General features: G+C 47.9%; 1 protein-coding gene across 1 annotated transcript in view; it reads right to left on the minus strand.

Moving 5' to 3' along the window:
* Window positions 1-5,309: 5,309 nt before the first annotated feature.
* ANKRD33B (ankyrin repeat domain 33B) overlaps window positions 5,310-23,497 on the minus strand; it is a 94,644-nt gene continuing 76,456 nt past the window's right edge. Inside the window, exons 3-4 of the mRNA XM_035291771.3 lie at window positions 23,104-23,244; window positions 5,310-13,780 (exon numbers count right to left, since the gene is read on the minus strand). Coding sequence (XP_035147662.1) covers window positions 12,936-13,780; window positions 23,104-23,244 — 986 coding nt within the window. The 3' untranslated portion in view covers window positions 5,310-12,935. The remainder of the gene's footprint in view (window positions 13,781-23,103; window positions 23,245-23,497) is intronic.

The following is a 23,497-nucleotide window of genomic DNA, read 5'->3' on the forward strand; positions in this document are numbered from 1 at the left end:
TTTCTTGTGTTTTATTTTATTTTATTTTTTAGCAGAAATATAATGCAAGCCATAGATGTAATTCTGAATTTTTTCTTTGTTTTTTTTTTTTTTTGGAAAGAAAGGAAAAAAAAGGAATGAAGGGGAGGAAGAAAGAGGAAGAAAAAGAGGGAGAGAGAATGGGAATGTAGCTGTATTCTAAAAAATGGGTATTAATAATGGCCGATCAATATTTTGTGTATTTAAAATGGAGAGCTCTATAAATATTTATTGAGTTTACTTGTTCTGGATCTGAGTTCAAGTCCTGGATATCCTTATTAATTTTCTGTCTCGTTGATTCTAAATCTCTTTATGGGTCTTATATATCTGGGTGTTAGGATCATTAGCTCTTATTGTTGCATTGATCCTTTTACCACTATATCTTTGTTGCTTTGAAATCTATTTTATCAGATGCGAGAATTTCAACTCCTGCTTTTTATTTATTTATTTATTTATTTTTGCTCTCCATTTGGTTGGTAAATCTTTCTCCATCCCTTTGTTTTGAGTCTGTGTATCTTTGGATGTGAAATGGGTCTGGATGCAGCATACCATTAGGTTTTGGCTGTATCTTTTGATTGGGGGATTTAGTTGACTTAAATTTAGGATTACTGCCATTTGATGTTAACTGGCTATTTTATCCATTCGTTGATGTAAATTCTTCTTTATGTTGATGCTCTTTACTTTTTGGTATATTTTTAGAAAGGCTAATACTGGTTGTTCCTTTCTATATATAATGCTTCTTTCAGAAGTTCTTGTAAAGCAGGCCTGGTGGTAATAAAATCTCTGAGTACTTGCTTGTTCATAAAAGATTTTATTTTTCCTTCAATTGTGAAGCTTAGTTTGGCTGGATATGAAATTCTGGGCTGAAAGTTCTGTTCTTTAAGGATGCTGAATATCGGCCCCCACTCTCTTCTGGCTTGTAGGGTTTCTGCTGAGAGATCTGCTGTAAGTCTAATAGGCTTCCCTTTGTGGGTAACCTGACCTTTCTCTCTGGTTGCCCTTAGTATTTTCTCCTTTGTTTCAACCCTGGTGAATCTAACGATTATGTGCCTTGGAGTTGCTCTTCTTGAGGAATATCTTTGTGGTGTTCTCTGTACTACCTGGGGTTGAATATTGTCCTGCTTTGCTAAATTGGGAAAGTTTTCCTGAATAATATCCTGAAGAGTATTTTCCAGCTTGGATTCATTCTCTTCGTCGTATTCAGGTACACCTATCAAACGTAAATTAGGTCTTTTCACATAGTCCCATATTTCTTGGAGACTTTGCTCATTCCTTTTTATCCTTTTTCTCTATTCTTGTCTTCTCATTTTATTTCATTAAGTAGGTCTTCGACCTCTGATATGCTTTCTTCTGCTTGATCAATTCAGCTATTCAAACTTGTGCATATTTTGCTAAGTTTTCGTGTTGTGTTTTTCAACTCCATTAGTTCATTTTTATTCCTCTCTATATTGTCTATTCTTGTTAGCATTTAGTCAAACCTTTTTTCAAAGTTCTTTGTTTCTTTACATTGGGTTAGAACAAGTTCTTTTAACTCCCAGAAGTTTCTTATCATCCACCTTCTGAAGCCTACTTCTGTTAATGGAACACAGTCCTTCTCCATCAGGGCTTGTTCTGTTGCTGATGAAGAACTGTTATCCCCTGTAGAGGAAGGGGGGTTCTGATTTTGGGTATTCTCAGCCTTTTTAGGCTGGTTTCTTCCCTTTGTTATAAATTTATCCATCTGTCATCTTTACGATTACGCCTTTCTAGTTGGGTTTCTGAGTGGACGTCCAGTTTATTGATTCCCAGAGCTGGAATCCGAGCAACCCACTGCACCGGCCAAAACAGCAGTGATAAGACTGATGGTGCTCTTCTGCCCGGGAATCTCCTCCTGTTTACTCTGCACGAAGAGCTGCCATGCCGAGTTGCCGGCAAAACTGCTGCGCCGGCCACAAGAGTCGTGCTGGTGACCCGTGGGGCTCCTCCATTGGGAATCTTATTGTCCGTGAGCGACGAAAATTCGTCTGAAAGTGTGGCGTCCTCTTGTTCTCTGCACTTTCACTGGGAGCTACAATCCTGAGCTGTTAGTGATCAGCCATCTTGGATCTTGTGTTTTAAATACTGCTTTTGGACTATCCAGGTGCTTTTGAGTTGATGTATTTTAATTATTTTTAGCCAAAAGAACCTATTAACCTTTTGCTGCATTTCAGTTGGTTTTTTAAAGGAGAGCAGTAAAGGGCTTGGGCAGCCTGAGGCTGGAAGTGCAGGCAATGTGAGCCAGTGACAGGGATGGTTGCCCTGCCCGGGGCTGTCACCCCTTCTCCATGCCTGCCCAGGCTACCTTGCTGGGGGAACAGTGACCCTTCAGGATGGGGAAGCCCCTGGCTGGCAAGCTGACAATTTCTGCCTGAGCAATTTGCACATCAAAGTTGTCAGCAGACTGCAAGCTTCCCGGCCATCTTTCATGTCCCTGGATGGAAACCAGCCTGCTCATCAGCAAAGAAAATGGCAGGCACGACCTCCTGGGAGCAAAGACCACCTGAAGGGCCTTGGTGAAGGAGAAGCACAAGAGGCTGTGTGCAAAATCCTCAGCAGAGGTTCTCCACCACCCAGCCCAGTGCAGGCAGGCACAGCATGGAGGCAGCTGGACTGGGCAAGCTCCGTGGAAGGTGCTCCCGTCTTCCATGAGAGGGAATGTAGCGCACCGTGCCCCCAGCACCTCCAGTCAGGAAGATGGAGACAAGACCACCCTTCTCCCAGCCCTCCCCAACCCCACTTCCCTTTTCCCACCCCAGTTCTCGGGATTTCTTATGGTGATCCTCCCTGGTGTGTTACCTTCCTTTTCAATATTTCACCCAGCACACACGCATCATAACAATCTTGCCCTAGGACAAAGTTTCATATAAAATTTTATTCCCTACTTAGTCCCTTAGTGATCACATAGGATTATAATATTTATGATTTAGACTTCAGATTTCCTATGTTCAGAATGGAGCTTCCCAAATAAATCGGGGCTGGTTATTTTCAGTTTCATCAAATATAACCTAAACCTGTTGTGTATACATGTACATGTCTTTCAGCTAAAAGGAAAAACACAAGGTACCTATAAGTCATTAGAAGAAAATATAGAAGAAAATGATTGTTCATTTGGGGTCGGAAAGGCCTTCTTAAAAAAAAAAACCACAGAATGCAAATATCAAAAAAAAAAGAGAAAAGTTTGACAGATTTGGCTAAGTCATAATTTAAATATTCTACACCACAGAAGATACCTTAATAAGTGACGAAACAAGAGAAACTGCATGCCACATGAATGAAATATGATCCCAAATACATATCAGCCTCCACGAAAAGTGACACCAAAAAGCAAAACAAAAACCAGCCAAGAGGCGGGTGTGGTGGTTCACACCTGTAATCCAGGCACTTTGGGAGGCAAGGCAGGTGGATCAATTGAGGTCAGGGGTTTGAGGCAAACCTCGACAACATGACAAAACTCCTGTCTCCACTAAAACTACACAAATTAGCCCTGTAATCCCAACTACTCTGGAGGCTGCGGCAGGAGAATCACTTGAACCTGGGAGAAGGTTGAAATAAGCCAAGATCTCGCCCCTGCACTGCAGCCTGAGTTTCAGAGCACGACTGTTTAAAAAATTTTGAAAATAAAATTCCAACCCCCCACTGCCATCCTTAAGAAAAAAAACCAAACGAGACATGGATATAAATAAGAAATGTATAAAAACAGGAAATTTGCTGGGCAAGGTGGCTCACACCTGTAATCCCAGCACTTTGGGAGGCCGAGGCGGGTGGATCACGAGGTCAAGAGATCAAGTCCATCCTGGTCAACATGGTGAAACCCCACCTCTACTAAAAATACAAAAAGTTAGCTGGGCATGGTGGCTCGTGCCTGTAATCCCAGCTACTCGGGAGGCTGAGGCAGGAGAATTGCCTGATCCCAGGAGGCGGAGGTTGCGGTGAGCCGAGATCGCGCCATTGCACTCCAGCCTGGTAACAAGAGCGAAACTCCGTCTCAAAAAAAAAAAAAAAAAAAAAAAACAGGAAATTAAAATGGTTGAGAAACGTGAAAAGATGCTCAGCCTCAAAACAACTGGGAAAATGATAATTAAAACAAGATACAATTTTCTATGGGGAAGGGCCTCTCTCGCCCCCAGCTGGTGGTTGGGCACATGCAGAACTTTGAAAAGGGCGCAATAAAACACACATTCTCTTAAATCCGGCAGATCTCATTTCTGCACTCCTATATTAAAAGACATCCATTTGTGTATACAATTCGGTAGGTACAAGGATCATCATTACTGGCAAATCGTAAAAACTGAGACCATCTGAATATTTAGTCCATGAAAAAATGGTTAAATGAACCATGGTACACTTCTGCTGAGGAATACTACACAGCAATGAAAAAGAACAAAGCAGGTGCCAACAGCTCTCCCAAAAACACAATGAATGAGTGAATGGGACTCTGTGTCCCATGGGGTCCTGTGCAAACAGGAAGGAAGAACATATTAAAAAGATATTTCTATGTCAGGCGTGGTGGCTCACGCCTATAATCCCGCACTCTGGGAGGCCAAGGCAGGTGGATCACCTGAGGTTCGGAGTTCGAGACCAGCCTGACCAACATGAAGAAACCCTGTCTCTACTAAAACATATAAAATCAGCTGAGTGTGATGGCACATGCCTATAACCCCAGCTATTCAGGAGGCTGAGGCAGGAGAATCACTTGAACCCAGGAGGTGGAGGTTGCAGTGAACCAAGATCATGCCATTGCACTCCAGCCTGGGCAACAAAAGTAAACCTCTGTCTCAAAAAATAAATAAATAAAAGATATTTCTAGAAGGATGTACAAGTAGCTGGTCTGAGGGACTGTCCTCGGCAAAGGTAAAGTCACTTTTCCTCTGAGAGCTTTCTACAATGTTTAAATTTTCCCCCCCATTTGTGTATTACTTTTATAGCTGTCAAAAGAAAATAAAACTAATATTTAAATTCTTTAAAAAGCTCTCTAGGGACATATTTTAAGTAAAGAAACTGACGGACCACCTGTACAAGGCACCGTTTAGGTAAAAGAACACACAGAAACTATATTCTTGTTTTTATGTACGTACGTAAATTCATGGCCACACCCCTGCCATGAAGGATGCCCACCTGCCAATGGGTTCTTCTGGAAAGAAGCGAATTGTAAAGAGATCATGTGACAGACTACTCATGGGGAACTCATAAGTTTTAAATCTTACCTTTGAAAAATAAAGTGAAAGTTTGTTACAATAAGAGAGTGCACATCTATTGCAATGAAAAGAAGGAAGTGACATGAAAAATCCTGGCATATTTTATTGTTTCATTCTCTACTTTATATGCACTTAGGTTTATTCAAATATCATACTTTTGGACCATAGGAATGTGTTTTATTTAGCAAGTGATTTTTTTATTCTTTAGCCACAATTCTCCCACATTTTTACATAATCACAATTTTTCCATATTTTTTAAACATTAGATACACAATTCGTTAGAAGTTAAAAGGGAAAAATTCTTTTTGCTGAATAATATCACATTATGTTTAATTTAAAGATTAACTTTTTGAATATCAAAAATTGAAGCTGCTGGGAATCACATTTATTTGTAGGTCCCAAAATGGCCCTGAGGTCTGAATAGGAAAATATCTTTTATAAACTCTAACAAAACTCTCACCTCAAAATAAAACACTATGAGATTTACACAGTTGTATCTGTTCTCAGCATCTTTACAATATCCAGAAACCTACTGGACTTTTAGAAGTGACAATGCAAATGGGTTTACATTCAGAGGAGAGCTTATCCTAAGAGGACCTAACGTGAAACCTGGCACCCTGCGCAGGAATCTGTTCGATCCTTAGAATGGTCATGAAGTCATCTTTGTTAAAAGCACAGGTCCTTGGACACCCCCAAACGCCCGGCAGAATGAAGCGAGTTCCAGCACATGGGCTTTTCCTGTTCATCTGAAGGGGTATAATTGCTGGTCATGTTTCTGGGCCTGTCACCACCTTTTGCAGTTGTCAACGGGTGTATCTATAGCTGTGCAGTTCTAAAACAGCTTCTAGAACTTTTGCTTAAAAACTGCTGTTAAGGTGCCTCCACACCTATGTCCCAAAACTTCCATAAAGCATCAGGCCAATGTGGACCATTGCTTTACCTGATGGATAGCTTCGTTTGTTCTCCTTTTTATTAAAAACAGAAGGATGTAATATTATGACAAAAGTATTTCCCTCAAAAACCAAACTGTGTTAGCACTGATTCGAGTATCTGATATGTGGGCAGACCTGGGAAAATACCAGGGCTTCCTCAGGGAGATGTTGATTCTGAGGGTAACCCGCAGCCACATGCCGAGGGCTGAATGCCTGGGGAGCTCTTTCAGAGGGGAAAGAACCCTCCTGGGTCTGGGGCCCTTGGATCTGAGTGCCTCCATGCGGCCAAGGCATTCTAGATGAGCCTCCTGGGTCAACACCGCCTTTTAAAAAAGACCTGTGTTATGACAACTCCAGCTGTGTTCTGTGCCACGGTGGGCAGGGTGCTCACAGTGGGTCCTGGGACCTTGCAAGACCCCACAAGTCCACTGAACAGCACGCCATCAAAGCAGGTCCCATCTGCCCCTGCCCGGGGCCCACAGCCAAGCCACGGCAGCATCATCACCTTTGCCAGCACGAAGCCCGAGTGTCCTTTCAGTTCATTGCACACGTGGGCTTGCCTGCGCACACACTCACACCTTAGTGTAGGCATCCACATTGGCACTGCCTGCTGCCGAGGGCTGTGCCTTTTATCAAGTCTTATTTTGGGCTGGGTCAGCATGAGGAAACCGTGCATGCAACACCGGCCTTCAAGCGAGTCACTTGAAAATTAGTCACAACAACCCAGGTAGTGTGTGTATCTTTCTTTATCCCGTTTTTTTCAAAAACAGCCTCCAGAGGAGTTTTTTTAGCCACTTATTTAAAATGTTAATGAAGGAACCCGTGAGTGCAAGGGCACAGAAAGCAGCTGACTCGAGTCACACTGACGCAGAAGCAAGTCCCAAATGTGCACTGGGAGGCACGGGGGTGGGGGGAGACACAAGCCACGCCGTGGCAGGAACCGCTCTTGTCAGCTCTCGGCAGGCAGCTCCTGGCACGCCTGCTGCACTGGCATCCGCCCCACTGCAGCTGTCGTCCTCCATGTGACTTTGTTGTTTCAGACGGATCTGTCGTGTCTGGGGTCCTCCCTGTCCTTCCCCAGACTGTGGCCCTCCAGGCAGGTGCCGACAGAAAGGGGCTGCAGTAGAAGCCAAGAACCAGGCCGAAAGAAACAGGCCCCCCGGTGGCTTCCGAGGGGGACTACCGACTGCCAGGTGCAGAATCTACGCAGCTACCCACCGTGGGAGGCGGAGGGACCTGTGCAAATCCCCCGGGAGTATGTTAGAATTTCCCCAAATACTGTGAAAGGGAAAAAGTGCTTGCGCTGTAGCATGTGAAAGACCAGTGGTGTCTGGGAGCTGACACAGCACAGGGGGACTGACGACTGCAGGAACAGCGAGCTGTGTGAGCAGGCCTGAGTCTCTGGGTGCATCTGGGGAGAGAGTAACACAGGGCGCACATCAGGGCTGCGACTCACTCCGCAAAGCAGGCGTGGCTCCCCAGGGTAAGGATGGACAGACAGCCTTCCTGCGTCATGTAGTGTGGACGGTGGGCTGGGGGCAGTGTAGTGTTCTTGCAGGAGGGCTACCAGGAGCATGTTAGGCCCACTTCTTAAGGCCCATTCATTTTCTCTCTGGGATGCATTTCATCATAATTGCTTGGTACCCACGATTCTTCCCAACAGCCTTGAAAGCAGCAGGCTTTGCATCCTTTTCAGGCCTGAGGTCTGGCCCTACCCCCGGGGCTTCTCTTTCACTCACAGCAGCCTCTTCTCCACTCCAGAAACCTGGTCACTGCAGACAGCAGGGAGAGAAGTGGGCAGAGGGGCCCAGCACAGACCCTCTTCCTGCATCCATAAATCCTGTTTTCCAATTGACATCACGAACTTCCTCTCTCCTACTCCCAGGAGGAGCCTCTTGTCTCAGGAGTGGCCATGCTGAGATGACGAAGCCACTGCAATTCTGATCTCCATAGTCCTGAGGTCCCCAGTACTGCCAGGAGTCTGGAGCTTGAGGAAGAAAGAAGCCCACGACATTTCCCACTGCGTTTTCCAAGCGCAGCCAAGGGACAGCCTCTGAACACCAAGGTAATTCCAGATGAGCGGCTCCACACCATGCCCTCCTCCCTTCTGGTGAGTTCAGTGCTGGGCTGACTGTAGAACACTTTATTCACAGAAGCAAGTAGAAAAAAATGGTCACTGTTAGTTCACGTGCTCCAACGTCAGACCGGAGCGGCCAGTTCTGGAGGGAAGAGTGAGAAGTGGCCCGTCTGTTCTCATCAGCCGCCTCCACACACATGGAGGTGGATTTCACTGTTGACACATACGTTCCATCCACAAGAGGCAACTCAGAGGGAATGAAGCGACTTCACGCCCACCCCAAAGCCATTTCCGCTGCCAGAGTCCCAGATCTCTAGTTACCAAGGAAGTCTCCCTCAAGGGGTGAGCTCCAGGCATCTCAGTTGTAATCAGCAGCATAGACATTGTCTGAGAAATATTTCTTCTGTCTAGTTAAAGTATAATTTACTCAAACACTAAAAAGTAGTAAAATAGACTTCAACTTTTCCTCTAACTACATTTATATATAAATCCCTGAGAAGGTACCTGTCAACTTGAAATTCACTATCTACAGTTAATAAACATCAGGGAGCCCCATCCCTGTGCGCAGCAGGGTATGGGCTGACTCTCCCTTCCCAGCAAAGAGGAGGGGCTGTGTAGTAATTCTAAGCCATCAGCACAGACACTGGCTGGCCGGCCGTTCATTCACTCTGGGGTCAAGGAGGTCCCACCATGGTAACCCCACAGGGACACCACACTGCCTCACAGAGGTCCTGGCGTTTCTGTCCTTGGTAGACCTCAGGGTAGGTGGTGCCAGGGACGATCAAGAACTTAACCAACTGGGAGAAGAAAACAGGCAAAGGAAGGAAAAGCGAATAAGGAAGAAGAGACGAGATGACGGGGGCGGGAGAATGTGGTGACAGTGCCAGAGGGGGCCCTGCGGTGGCCACTGACAGGAGAGGAGAAGAGGTCAGTGCCCATAGGTCCCCTCCTTCCTGAACCACATGGTGGGTGCAGGGAGGACGAGTCCTCAGTGAGCGAATGCAGCTGTTCAAAGCGCTGAAAATAGACACACAGGAAAAATGTTCTCCAAGGACACCAGGTTTTTGGAGTGGCCACTGGGAGGCCCCTGACTGCCAGATGCCGATGGTGCTGAGTGGGGAAGGGACGAGAAGCCTGTACCCTCCAGCCCCATCTACATCCTAAGACTGAGGGGCCCATGTTACCAGTACCTAGAGCTAGAAGAAAGGGCTTCCAAATGGCTCAGGAAGATGAGGGGGCGTTTCTCTCCACCTCTGGGACCAGATGACCACACCTCCCGTGAGGAATCCCTTACCCAAAAGAAGTGAACATAATAATGTTGCTTAAGTATAAACTGGCCCATCAGATCACCCTGACACTGACCCCACAACACCCCTTCAAGGTGGCTCCGTTTCCCCATCGTCTGAGCTTCCCTCCATGGCCTCCTGTACTCCCTGAGCCTGACTGGGGGCCCGCTTGTCCCCTCTGATGCTTACTCCAAAGAGAATGAGGAAACAAGAGCAGAAGCCCCCCACCCCCACAGGTGGAGGAAAGAGGCTTGGTGACATGTTCCTTGACTTGGAAAATTCCTTTCCTAGCAAATCAGCTTCTACATGGCAAAAAGGAGGAGTGCTGGGCCAGCAGCCACGAGCACAGCCACAGAAGCTGCCTGGACTTGCCTCATGCGCCAGAGGGAAGGGCTGACCACAGACAGAGCATGGCTAGAACGAGTCTAGGGAGAGGGACCCGGGAGTCTCCAACTCATTCAGGAATGACCCTTCTTTCAGTTGGGTCTGGTGGGTTTTCAAAATCCAATCTTCCCACTGAGGCCACACCAAAGCTGCCTGGGAGGTGAGGCTTCCCAGTCCCACCAGAGCCCCCCACAAAGCTGTCATATTCCCTTGAGTTGCAAACACTGGCCAGGTAACAGCAGCTTCCCCTCACCAGGCGAGTGGCCAGCTCGCCTTCAGATTTGCCAAAAGAATCCATGTCCTGCCCCACGCTTGCTGGCTCGGGAGGGTTTTCAAAATGCAGGTATCTCTAGAGCTGTTTTGTGGACGCCAAGATCATGACCGGACAAGCCCTGTGCTGGCCCCAGGGTCTCCTGTGCACCTGGACCAGGCTGGAACACACCAGGGACAGGGCCGCAACATGTCCACTCCAGAACAGCGTGGGACCTAGGGAAATTGCCAGTTGACTGCTGTCCCTGGAGACTCTGAGCATGGGTTGTGGTGAGGTAGCTGGGCAGGACCAGAAATGTCCATTTTTGATGTGGAAGCAGCAGACACCCAGGCTTAGGGTAGAAGTGGGGGCTCCATACCGTTCCCAGTGCCAACTTCCCACGGTGGAAATGGGCAGGATGCCTGGCAACCCTGCAAGGGTCAGACGCCACATCAGTCCACACAGAAGCTGCCTGACCCTGGCTGTTCCCATGACAATGAGACATTCTTGGGAAGGCGAAGCCCTTTGTGGGAGCTCGGGATGGGTGTCCTCCCCTCACAATCACAGTGTTAGCACTGCAGTTCTCCATGCAGGCTGAGTGCAATCTGCAGAGCTTCGGGACAGGCCCAGGGCTCAGCTCCCCTAACCAATGCTTTGAGAACTTTCACAGCAGGGGTAGCTGGTGTCGAGAAGCGTGCCTGGGAGACCACATGGTCCTGCCTGGTGGGGTCCTCAGTTGACAGAGGTAAGGGTGGGGCTCCTCGTGACTTGGTAATGCTGTGAATTATGTACATGTGGCAGGAAGGTGCCACAATGCCAGAGGATTCAGCAAAGACAACCCCCAAAGATAACCGGCGTCAGTCACAGTCCCCACCTGCTCGGAGGGGACATGGCCAATCCCAACTCCTTGGCCACAAGGGTGACCCACAATCAGCTAATATCTGCAGTTCTCAAAGAGGGTCTGGTCCCCTGTGCATTAATCACAGTGCCTTTTGGGATCATGCAAGAAATCTGATCTTAAACACTGTATCATCATCATACCAATCTCCCATTAGCCTGGGTGCAGCCTGCAGTCCTATTCAGTGGAGCTTTTGGAGGGGCCAGTTTAAGATTCCTGGTTGCTCGATGCCTGATGGTGCCTGGAGGAAGGGAGCCTGGAGAAGCCTGCGCCAGCCCTGGCTGTGTCCTGAGACAGAAACCCCGTATCACGACATACCTAGAGTTATTAGGTGTCATAGTACAGAGACTCCAAACAGGCCTGTGAGCGTGTGCGCCCAAGTATTTAAATTAATACTGAAATAAAGTGCATATGTGACAGACACTCTACAACCCACATGGTGAGAGTCATTACAATTAGAAACTCCTGCCTGAGCTTCCAGCTTTCATACCCTGTCCTGCCAAATTAGAATGCTGCAAATCTGATAATGATTAAAAATACAAAATTATGCAGAAAACACGCTTTGATAAATTCTAATTGGATCACTGAGAAAAGTGATCTCCATGTCACTTTGGAGATAAAAGTGTGGACATAAAACTCTCATCGCGGCCCAAGGCAAATCACACCAATGTCCTGCCCTGCCCAAGGCTCCATGTCTTGGAAATTCTATGAGGTTAGCACGAGGATGAACTAAATACCAAGTGCAGTTCTCAAAGGAAAAATAAAAGAAATAACCACACGAGGGACTCTTCGGAACTGAGTCTGGAGGGGCTCCCCAGTCCACTCCAGGAGAATTTGCGGAAAACAAGTTTACTTCCTATTCCATTCATACCGCCTGTTTAAAAACCACCTCCTCCCCATTCCTGTAATTTGCATCGCTCTGGGCTCCTGACTCTGTTGCATCTTTCTTACATTCTAAGGATATCTGGATTCGATTTACTTAAGAGCACATATGGCTTAATTTTGTATTTCTGATCATCATTTACTAAATTTGCCCCCATTTTATCAAATGATGGTTTTTTCTCCTATTTTTAATAAGTTAAAGCTTTTTTTTTATCCAGCTTATCTAAAATCCCTAGCTTAAAATGAGTTTAATTCTAGCAATAAATACATGTTTATCTCTGAATTCTTTTATAATTTGACAATATATGCTTTTCCCCAATATATTACTGTATTAAGAGTTTTTAAAAGGTACAATAACATCTGATCTCTCTGTTTCACTGGATCATGCCCGAATGAGTCAATGCCTCCATCAAACAGAATATCTGGTATCACTTCATCTAATTAAAAAGAACATTCAGTGTGCACATGCACCCATGATGAGAAGAAAACACCAAAGCAAACGGCCAAAAAAAAGGAGAATCCCAGGATTTCTGTGTGAACCCATACAGATACCATAAATATTTATCGCTAGAAACAGTATTTCAAACAAAAGGTCTTCGGGCAAGTATTAAAACTGCCTTGGATACAAGGGGCCCTATCACTTGTAAAACGCTGCAAATTTGATAAATAATGATTAAAAATACAAAATTACGCAGAAAATGCCCTTTGATAAATTGATCTTTAAAAAAAAATCTTAATTGAGGTTCTCTAAAAGGAGCCTTCTAGGCAACATGCCCGCTAGGTGTACTGATTGCTGGGGGGCTGGTGACAGGCGAATCGATGTGGCTCCCTCAGCCCCCTCCTGGGAGCAGCCTGGACAGACAGCCTGGAAACGTGCGCGGCCCCGTGGTCCTGGTAACAGCAGTGGCACGACACGCAGCGGAGCCGCCTCCTCCTCCGCACCCAGCCCCGCGGCCTCGCCGTGGCCCTGGACCCCGCGCCAGGCACACAGGCCCTCACGTCCTCTTCTTCCAGGGCGGCGGGCGCTTCTCCTTCTGTGCATCGGCCTGGCGCTTCTTCTCGGCCTCCTCTGCCTTGCGCTTCTCCTCCTTGGCCTCCTTGTACCGCCACTTGGGGATCTGCAGGTGGCCGCTGTCCTTGGTGCTGCCCTTCCGCGCCGGCCTCTCGGGCTGAAAGGTGGGCGCGGGTGCCTTGGAGACGCGTACCCGGGGCACCACCACGCCGGGCCGCACGCTGCTCCGCCGCAGGCGCTGCAAGGGCAGGAGGCTGGACTTCCGCGGGGCGGGCGCGGCGGGGCCCCGGGTCCCAGGTGGCGGGGCGGGCGGGAGGCTGGCTCTCGGGGAGCCCTCCTGGGAGCCTGCGTCTGCCGGGCAGGTCCGCCCGCGCTGCCCCGTACCCCCCGCCGCCTCCGCCTCATGCGCCCGGGGCCCCCGCGCCGCCAGGATCTCCTGCACCGCCAGCCGCCGCTTCCCCACACAAGGGGGGCTCTCGGGACACACGGTCTGGCACACGATGGCTACGGCGGGGCTGTAGAGGCTGGTGGTCATCCTCACCATGTGGTCCAGGGCACCCCCGTCCTCCGGGCCCCGCACAGAGCGGGGCGTGAGCGCGGACAGGACGCAGTCCGTGAGCCTCTGCAGGCAGTTCTTGGAGCCCGCCGGCTTCCTCGCAGCCTCAGGGGGCGGCGGCAGCTCCGGCCGGTACTTTTCCCCAAACTGCTCCGGGCAGGGGCGCTCCAGCAACCTCTGCATGAGGCGAACGGCATCCACGCGGCCCGTGTAAGTGGCCCATTCTTGCGGTGACATTCCACGGCGGGGGTCCCTCGCGTGGACATCCGCCCCTGCAAAACACAAAACACAAACAGGAGTGGGTGGCGGCAACCAGTACTCTTCCCCCTCAAGGCAGAGCCTGGGGCAAAGGCAAAACTGTCCCCACACCTCCTAACAGACTCCACCCTAGACCCAGCCACTCCGTGAACCCCGTGTACATCTGAGCGCCCGAAGATGGGCCTGGAGTGCAGTGGTGGGAACACAGCCCACTGCAGGCTCGACCTCCCGGGCTCAAGCGATCCTCCCAAGTCAGCCTCCCGAGTAGCTGGGACTACACCACCACCCAGCCAATTTTCTGTAGAGATGGGGTCTTGCTATGTTGCCCAGGCTGGTTTCGAACTCCTGGGCTCGAGCAATCTTCCCGCCTCCACCTCCCAAAGTGCTGGGATTACAGGCATGAGCCACCATGCCCCGCCCAACCTGCCTTTTAAGTGCTCCGTTTCATTATCTGTCCTGAATAAAACCCCACCTGAATTCAGCACGTAAACTGCAGAATGTTTGAAGAAATAAGACCCTATAGCCGTCCGTCAATGGAGAGATGACTGGACAACAAAGGGGCCTTGGATACTTGAATGCTGCGCCTAGAATGTTCTAAAACTACGACCAGTAACAGTCACTCGCAAAGTGGTCGGCGCCCCAGTTGTGGCCTCACTCTGAGGACTGCCATGGGTTCTGGACTGTGGGAAATGGGTGTCCTTTGCTTCTCCCACTGAGGCCTAGCTGGCCCGGTTCTGTCCACGTCTAGCAGATGGTGGCTTTTCCGGGACAGAAAAATTCATTTTTGTTTGCCCAATACATCTCATGCTGGTCGGTAGGGGGCGTGAATTTTTAAAACACTTGTTGCAAAATGAATGGCAGTCACAGTGGCTATGGGACCTGCCTGGGACCACCAAGCTGGTAACAGAGAGAGGGTCTAAGACTTGGGGTTTCCTGATCTCAGTCTAAAGGACTTCCTACCACCTGCTGGCAGGGCTGCTGTGATGGTTAGTTTTAGTTTTCTATGTCGACTTGGCTAGGCTAGAATACCAGTGATTTAATCAAACATGGATCTAGGTGTTGCCCCAAAGGTATTGTGCAGCTGTGGTTAACATCTATAATCAGTTGACTACGTCAAGGAGATTATCCTTCATAATGTGGGTGGGCCTCACCCAATCAATTGAGGGCCTTCAGAACAAAGAGCGAGGTTTCCTGTAGAAAAAGAAATTCCGCCTCAAGACTGTAGCATCTACTTACTCCTGCCTGAGTTTCCAGCTCTCACGCCTACCGCACCAACTTCAGACTCACCAACCCCCACAATCATACAAGCCAATTCCTTAAAATAAATCTCTTGATATCCACATCCTATTGGTTGACTAACATGCCCCTTACACAGTCTCCCCAGTCACTCTCTTAATAAATCTCCCCAGACCACCCACTGCCCCCAAATATTGCAAAATTAAACTTGAACTCAACTTGATGAAATTGCGTAAATTTCAACATTGCAGTATGGAAATTAATCTGGAATTGCTGTTCAATTAACCTTGGTCTAATCTCAGTCCCACATACTGTTAAAAATCATTGAGGGGCCGGGTGCGGTGGCTAACACTTGTAATTCCAGCACTTTGGGAGGCCGAGGTGGGCAGATCACCTGAGGTCAGGAGTTCAAGACGAGCCTAGCCAAGATGGTGAAACCCCATCTCTACTAAAAACACAAAAAAATTAGCTGGGTGTGGTGGTGGGTGCCTGTAATCCCAACTACTCAGGAGGCTGAGACAGGAGAACTGCTTGAACCCAGGAGGCGGAGGTTGCAGTGAGCTGAGATTGTGCCACTGCACTCCAGCCTGGGTGACAGAGTGAAACTCCATCTCAAAAAAAAAAAAAAAAAAATCATTGATGATTTCAAGTCCCATTAGTCAGATCTCCACAGGCAAAGCAACATGGAGAACTAGGGCAGTTAGCTGGTCTGAGTCTCTCCAGGCCTGACGGGTGCTTCTTCATTTACATCCCACACTCCCACACAGACCCAGGTGTCTGACAAGAGATGGCTATCAATATGTGCCGAAGTGAGGGGTCCCCAGCCGCTGCCCTGCCCTGCCGCCTGCAGTGGTATCACGGCTCTGGCAGACCTAGCTCACCTGAGCTTGTCTGGTAAGGATCTTAACTCCGTGACACATTAAAGAATAGCTGTATTAGAAGAGTGGTAATTATTTGGAACTGGAGATCAGGATGGAACTCATTAGCTAGAGTACAATTTATAAACTGACTAAAATGAAAAGGGGGCAGTAAAAGTGTCATTGCAAAAAATAGATGACACATTAAACCTTAATTAATTGCATGTCACTTAAAAAAGGAACAAACTGCAAAATTAAAATCTTAATGAACAGTGCCTGAAAGAGACATTTTTCAAATTAATGGAAAACTAGAGGGAAAGCTATCCAAAGTTTTGTACTCTTCGTCCTGATGTTCACCTACCTTTTCTGATCTCAGAAAATACAAACACTCTAAGGAACAAAGGCCATTGAGCCCTAGAATCTGAGTTATGCTATAAATTGGGGATCTGCTGCCTTGGAAATGAGTGTGAAGGGGCACATGAATGACCTGAAGACAGTGGTTAAACTACAAAAGACAAGTACTGATGATGAGCATTATACAAACACCTTCCAGAGAACACAGAGGATTTCTGAAACACCACTGTATCCATCTTCTCCCCAGGAGAGCCCCAGCATTCTCACCTACCACCCGTTGTTGTTTGCTCAGGTGGACATGAGTGGGGCTGCTGACCACGGGTCCATTTGCTGCATTGCTGCGTGCTCTAAGTCTACACAAAATCCTCTGTTTCACTTGAGGCAGCAACATTCCCGGTTCTTAGCAATGCATCACGATCAGTCTAACCCAGGACTTCTGGACCTCAGCACTACTGACATATTGGGCCAGGTGATCATTTGGTGTGGGCTGTCCTGCGCACTGGAGAATGTTTAACAGCATCCCTGATCCCTACCTTCTTCTAGATGCCAGTGGCACTCTGCCAGTTCTGACAACCAAAAATGTCTCCAGATACACGTCTCCAAATGTCCCCTGGGGCAGCATTACCTCCAGCTGAGAATCACTAGTCGATTCCAATGGCTGCAATCCTGTACCCCATTTTCCCAGCCTCCCTTAGGACTAAAAGTAGCCAAGCAACCCAGCACTGGTCACTGAGACCTAAAGAGGGTTTTGCCTTGTGATGAAAGGGGCTAGCGTGGTTGGTGCTGCTGCAGCTTCCTGTCTGAAACAAGGGTCGGGTGATTCTCACGGAATCAAGTGGTGACAGATCAACAGGCTAAGGGGAGCCGAATGGACAGGAGGAAGCCACTGGGATCTGTTGTCCTCATGGAGTCTAGGGCCAGCTCTGAGGGTGACTGCCAACCTCAGAGGTCTAGGGAGCTGAGAAATGCAGCCTGTTTTCTTTAAGCCACAGCTAGTCAGGATTTCTGTTACTTGCAGTCAAAAGCATTCCAAACAGATGTTAATGAGAAAAAAATGGATACTGTCCATCACTCATTCTCAGGAATGCTTTCCCCAGGGGGGCCATGGCCAGACCCAGGACTAGCAGGAGGTGGGTGGAGTGTGAAGCTCTGAATGTGTCACTTCCTTTCCTGTTTCTCCACCAGCCCCCACCCAGCCCCTTGTTATCCACCCTACAAACCCCAGCTTAGTTCTCCCTCTTGCCAGGGGGCCTTTCCTGGCCACAGGGGAACACTGTAGACCAGCCCTCACTGCCTCCTCTTGTGTCACCTCCAGCCTGTATCTTGGGCACTGTGGATATAATTGGGATGACAAATCTGGATGCAGGGTCCCAAGAAATAGCTTGTGCTCCAGCCCAGCAGTGAGGACAGCCAACCCCGCCACACAGCTGGTGGGAAGTGTGCTCGAAGTTCTCATCTCCCCTCAAAGAGGGACTGGAGCTGGAGGATAAACTTCCCAGCATCTCTGCAATATCTTTTCCTCATATTGGAGGGTCCAGGGGCTCTGAGTTTCCAGCTGCCGGCACAGGAAACCTGCTCATTGGTGCAAATTTCTCAGCTTCCATTCTTCCCAATCTCACCTCCCAACCCCTCACTCTACTTCCTGGGGCCTCCTTCCCGCAAAACTACTTGCCCCCAAGTCCTTGTCTCAGGGTTTGCTTTTCGGGTGACACAGAATGCTTGACTTTTTATCCTTTCCTGGCTAATGACTTCAAACAATTCTACATGACAAATTCACACTTAAAAGGAACTCTGTTTTCCTCACAAATAGAAAGAAACCTCTATCTGGTTGGAAATCATCTGGCTTTCCAGAAGGAGATATCGGGGTTTGCCTAAGACAAAAGCAACCCTCCCCTCCAGTGGGAGCACCTCTGATCTCTGTTCCTGGCTGTCCTTTAAATCCACTTCGCTCCTTAAAATCACTGCAGGATTTGAGGTTACTGCTGCTTGATTTTGCTCCCTGAAGGCTGCAGCAGTTACCAGGCGAGCTCTCTTAAGCAAGCCTGGAACCTGCCAACCTCCACAAATTCTGCCTCTCTTCAGAAAAAAAAATAATATCCTCAATATGCTTCTTAGAGCCACCTATTTAAATAGACCTGTCACTGTGGGGCATTCATATTTCAATGAATTGACAAGATTCTGCAGTTCCCCTCATGATGCTCTTCAGCAGAGCCTGTGTTATTTCTTACAAAGCCAAAACCAGAGATGCAATCAATCAGCTTCTCATAACCTGGTTATACTTTTTATCAAAATCTGAAGTGCCAATCTAAAAGAAGGCTCGGGCTATTAGTTTCTTTAAATGGTTTAATTTTTCTTAATAGCAGACATTTAAATGGAAAGTATAAGAGTTAACATATTTGTGCGAATTTAAAAAATATGTCAAGAGCTGTCCTTGCTGCTGTCCACTAATCCCAGGGAAGCAATTCGACACTTTTTTTTAATACTCATACACCTACTTTAAAAGGAAAATAAAACCCACTTTTCCTGGGAGAACTATAAACTCACCTAGTACTAAGAGTAGAAGATGAAACTATTCTAGAAGTTAAACACTACAACCAAAGCCTAAGTGGGCAGCTCAAAAGCTCCCTAAAAAAAAAGTCCCTTTTTTGTTTTTGAGACAGAGTCTTACTCTGTTGCCCAGGCTGGAGTGCAGTGGCGCCATCTCGGCTCACTGCAACCTCTGCCTCCCAGGTTCAAGCAATTCTCTTGCCTCAGCCTCCCAAATAGCTACAGGTGTGTGCTACTATGCCCAGCTAAATGTTTTGTATTTTTAGTAGAAATGGGGCTTCAACATGCTGGCCAGGCTGGTCTCAAACTCCTGTCTTCAGGTGATCCACCCACTTCAACCTCCCAAAGTGCTGGGATTACAGGTGTGAGCCACTGTGCCTGGCCAAGATGTCACATTTTATTTGAGGGAGGAATACAGAGCAAGCAAGGAAGAATACACAGAGGGGAAAATGCCTCTTCTCTCTCTGTCCATCCTTTCCCATTTAAATTAGTTATGTCAGCGGTTCTCAATGGGAAGCAATTTTCCCCCCAACTTGGGAGACTTTTAGCAACATCTAGAGACGTTTTTGGTTGTCACAACTGGGAAGGTGCTACAGTCATCTTGTGGATAGAGACCAGGGAAGCCACTGAAAATCCTACAATTTGAGGCCAGGTGCCATGGCCCACGCCTGTAATCCTAATACTTTAGGAAGCCGAGGCGGGCGGATCACAAGGTCAGGAGATCAAGACCAGCCTGGCCAACATGGTGAAACCCTGTCTCTACTAAAAATACAAAAATTAGCCAGGCGTGGTGGCATGCCAGCTGTAATCCCAGCTACTTGGGAGGCTGAGGCAGGAGAATCACTTGAACCCGGGAGTCAGAGGCTGCAGTGAGCTGAGATTGTGCCACTGCGCTCCAGCCTGGCGACAGAGTGAGATTCTTGTCTCCAAAGGAAAAAAAATCCTACAATTTGAAAGCCCCACAACAAAGAATTAATTATCTAGCCTTGCATGTCAGCAGCGCTGAAATTAAGAAACCCCGGAGGTAGGGGCTTACTACCCTCATTAAGAAAGCTTAAGTATCTCATTCACAAGATATTTTTCAAAGGGAAAAATAAACCGCATTTTTTCATTCATTTAATGGATAACTGTTGAACACATAAACTCATCAATAATGATAACAATAATCACAACCAACACGGTGGGAAGGCTTCTCCAAGCCCAGTCTGCACCTGGGGTGGGGCTGTTCCGATGTGGCCTTGCTCAGTCCCCATCCCCACTTCCTGTGTAGGTGCTATCATTAGACTCACTTTATAGAAGAGGAACCGGAGGCCCAGTGAGGTGAGTGACCGGCTGCAGGTGCAGAGACGGAAAGTGGAGAAGATGGATTTGAAGCTGGGTCCTGGCTGCTGGGTTGTACTTCGTACAGGACAGGGAGAGACTCACTAGATGCAGACAATAATCTGTGGATTGTTCCAGACTGTGTTGGGGGATAGGGCTTGCAAATCGGGGAATAGGCAAGGGAGAGTATAAAATCAAATGCCAAGTTTGTATCCAAATAACTTATGGGAGAAAAGCAATGTCAGCAGCAAACCCACCGCCCTCTCAAGCAGGCTCATTGTTCTAAGAGATGTGTTAAGGTGTTTCTGGAATCCTCTAAATGCTGTCACACATACCTGAAACCCCCAGGAGACCCAGGGAAGAAAGCACAGCAGTCAAGCAGAGAGATTAGAGGGCAACTGACCAAAAAAGGTTTGTAGTTAACTCAAATTAACTCAATGGCAAAGTGCACTGATGTCACTGACATCATAAATGTTCAGTTGAAAAAGTAAATTACTAAAGGTCTACACTCAATTATAACTAGATCCAGAAATAGTAAAAGTGTCTGAAGCTCCCGCCAAACACAAAGCACCACCGCATAATCACCATTTAATTAGAAGGAACCAATTTCTCATTGATAAGGACAGGCAGGGCCGAAACTCTGTTGAAACTGATAATCTCCTTCTATAAAAATGAAACTATCATCTCTGAATCAAAAGTACAATTGATGGGACTCATTTTAATTATAATTTTTTTATTTCCAAGAAAGTTTCCATCTTTGAAGCCTCTATTCTCACTCACTGAACTTATTTTTTTATAGCATCCCCTAAGACTAAAGAATCCCCTAAGGTTAAACCAGAAGGGAAATAAATCTGAAGCAGCTGTGAATCCTCCAACTCCAGATTAATCTCGAGAAAATCAACAGATGGGCTCAGACCGGGCAGCACTGCACACTGGCTGGGATAAGACTGTCCCATCATGAACGACAGGTTATGACAGAAACTTCAGACCAAAGAAGACTGGGGGCAGGGTGCGGGGCCTGTAATCCCAACACTCAGGGAGGCTGAAGCGGGCGGATCACCTGAGGTCAGGAGTTTGAGTCTAGCCTGGCCAACATGATGAAACCCTATCTTTACTAAAAGTACAAAAATTAGCTGTGTGTGGTGGTGTGCGCCTGTGATCTCAGCTACTTGAGAGGGTGAGGCAGGCGAATTGCTTGATCCCAGGAGGTGGAGGTCGCAGTGAGCTGAGATCATGCCACTGCATGCCAGCCTGGGTGACAGAGTAAAACAGTGTCAAAATAAAAAAGAAGACTGGGACAACTAAGGAGAGGACAAATAAAATGTGGGAGCCCAGTAGGGGTCCCGGAACAGAAAAGGGACATTAGTGGAAGCACCGATGCTTGGGAAAACTCTGATGCCACCCTCAGGATAACCAAGGGCAGGGGGTGTGGGTTGCTGTGGTCTGAATGTTGACTGAATGCTGACGATCCTCCAAAATTCCTATGCTGGAACTTCAGACCCACTGGGATGGTATTAAGAGGTGAGGCCTTTAGGAGGTGATTGGATTGTGGGGCTCTGCCCTCCTGAATCATACTAGTGCCTTATGAGAGAGGCCTTGAGGGTGCCTCAGTGTCCCCTCTTCCATGAGAGGAGACAGCAAGAAGGAATGGGCGTCACCAGACACTGAACCTGCTGGCACCTTGATCCTGGATGACTCAGCGTCCTCAGATACAAGCAGTAAATTTCTACAGTTTACAAATTACCCAAGCGAGGTATTTTGTTATAGCAGCAGAACAACTAAGAGAGGAAATCCACTTCTTCAGGAACTTGCTGAGCCAAGCAGGACTGGCTGAACTCAGTGCCACGAAGAAAAATATATATAAAATAACAGAATTAAGGAACGGTGAAAGCAGTATCACACATTCACTGGGATGTAAGCTGCTAATTAAATCTAACACAACGTGTGCTTGACACACATTTTCTCATTTAATTCTCAACCCGATGAGGTTGCATGAAGGGTGATCATCGATTCTCTTTCAGAGAGAAGAAAAGAATGAAAGCTATTAGTTGTGTATCATTTAGTGCAGCAGCTCATTGAAGCTGGAGAGCCCTTAGGAGTGTATAAAGTATTGTCATATTTCGGCCTCAGGGAGGTGAAAGAGAAGAAAGAGGTCATTACTCCCATTTCACAGATGTGGACAGGAAAGTGCTTTCTCCAAGATGGTACAAAAGACGAAGGGGGGGTTGACCCAAGTTGACAGCCTGAGAACTTTCCACTCTATTATACAACAGAGAAAAAGGAAATTGCCACACTCATCACCAGAAATACCACATCACCTCCTAAAATCACCAAGCAACTCCATGTCACCTCCTAACGTCACCACGCAACGCCATGTCACCCCCTAACATCACCACGCAACCCCACGTCACCTCCCAACGTCACCACGCCACCTCCCAGCGTCACCACGCAACCCCACGTCACCTCCCAACGTCACCACGCAACCCCGTCACCTCCCAACGTCACCACGCAACTTCACGTCACCTAACGTCACCATGCAATTCCACGTCACCTCTAACTGTTACTATGCAATGCCACCTGCCAGCAAGCAGGGAGCTTGGACTGCCTGGGCCATTCCCACAGTCCCTATGCCCCCGTTCAGCAGCACAGTATTGCCATTTACAGCCAACACATCACCCCTTTCTGAGGAGGAACACGACAGGGCTTGGAGAGTAGAATGGGTGGGCAGGAGGAAAATAGGGGGTGACGGCAGACGCCATCCACTGCCAAGCTCAGCAGGGAGCGGAAAGGGACATCCTGACAGGAACCAATGCAGTGACTTCTCTCTGTGATCCTGAAAGCACTTGCTTTTGGCTCTTTTTAAAACTCAGATAATGACAGCAGTGCGCCTCAGTGACGAACCTATTGCTTAGTGCAACAACTAGGCTTTGTTTCTATGAGTGATTACTCTCAAAACATATTCTGTAAAGGAGCAGCCCTGGCGCTCTGGGGCCCCCGCAGGCTGCACGGGACGGGGGACCTACCTGCCAGCATCAGGGCTCGGATGCAGTCGGTTCGACCCTGCATGGCGGCTTTCATCAGGGCGGTGAACCCGAACGCGTTCCTCCTTTCAAGGTCAAGACCGGGGAAATAGTTCAACAAGTAGTTGGTGATGATCGCGTGCCCTGTAAAGAGAAGCGTACATGTGTTTTGGTTCCCACTTCCACAAAACGTGCCGATCCAGCCAGGCCTTCCTAGAAAGAGAAAGAGACGCCAAGTCGGCCCTGGACCAGCCGGTCTGCTGTGTGAGTTTTCCTGGGACTCCAAGATAGAATTCTCTTGGAGCCCAGGAAACGGAGGAAAGCAGAGGGCGCTGCCCTGGCTGCAGCACTGCTGTTTGGGGTTCATGTGAGTCCCCTTCAGCAAAGAACTCGGGGG

The sequence above is a fragment of the Callithrix jacchus genome, chromosome 2 (assembly GCF_049354715.1).
Source record: "Callithrix jacchus isolate 240 chromosome 2, calJac240_pri, whole genome shotgun sequence".
NCBI lineage: Eukaryota > Metazoa > Chordata > Mammalia > Primates > Cebidae > Callithrix > Callithrix jacchus.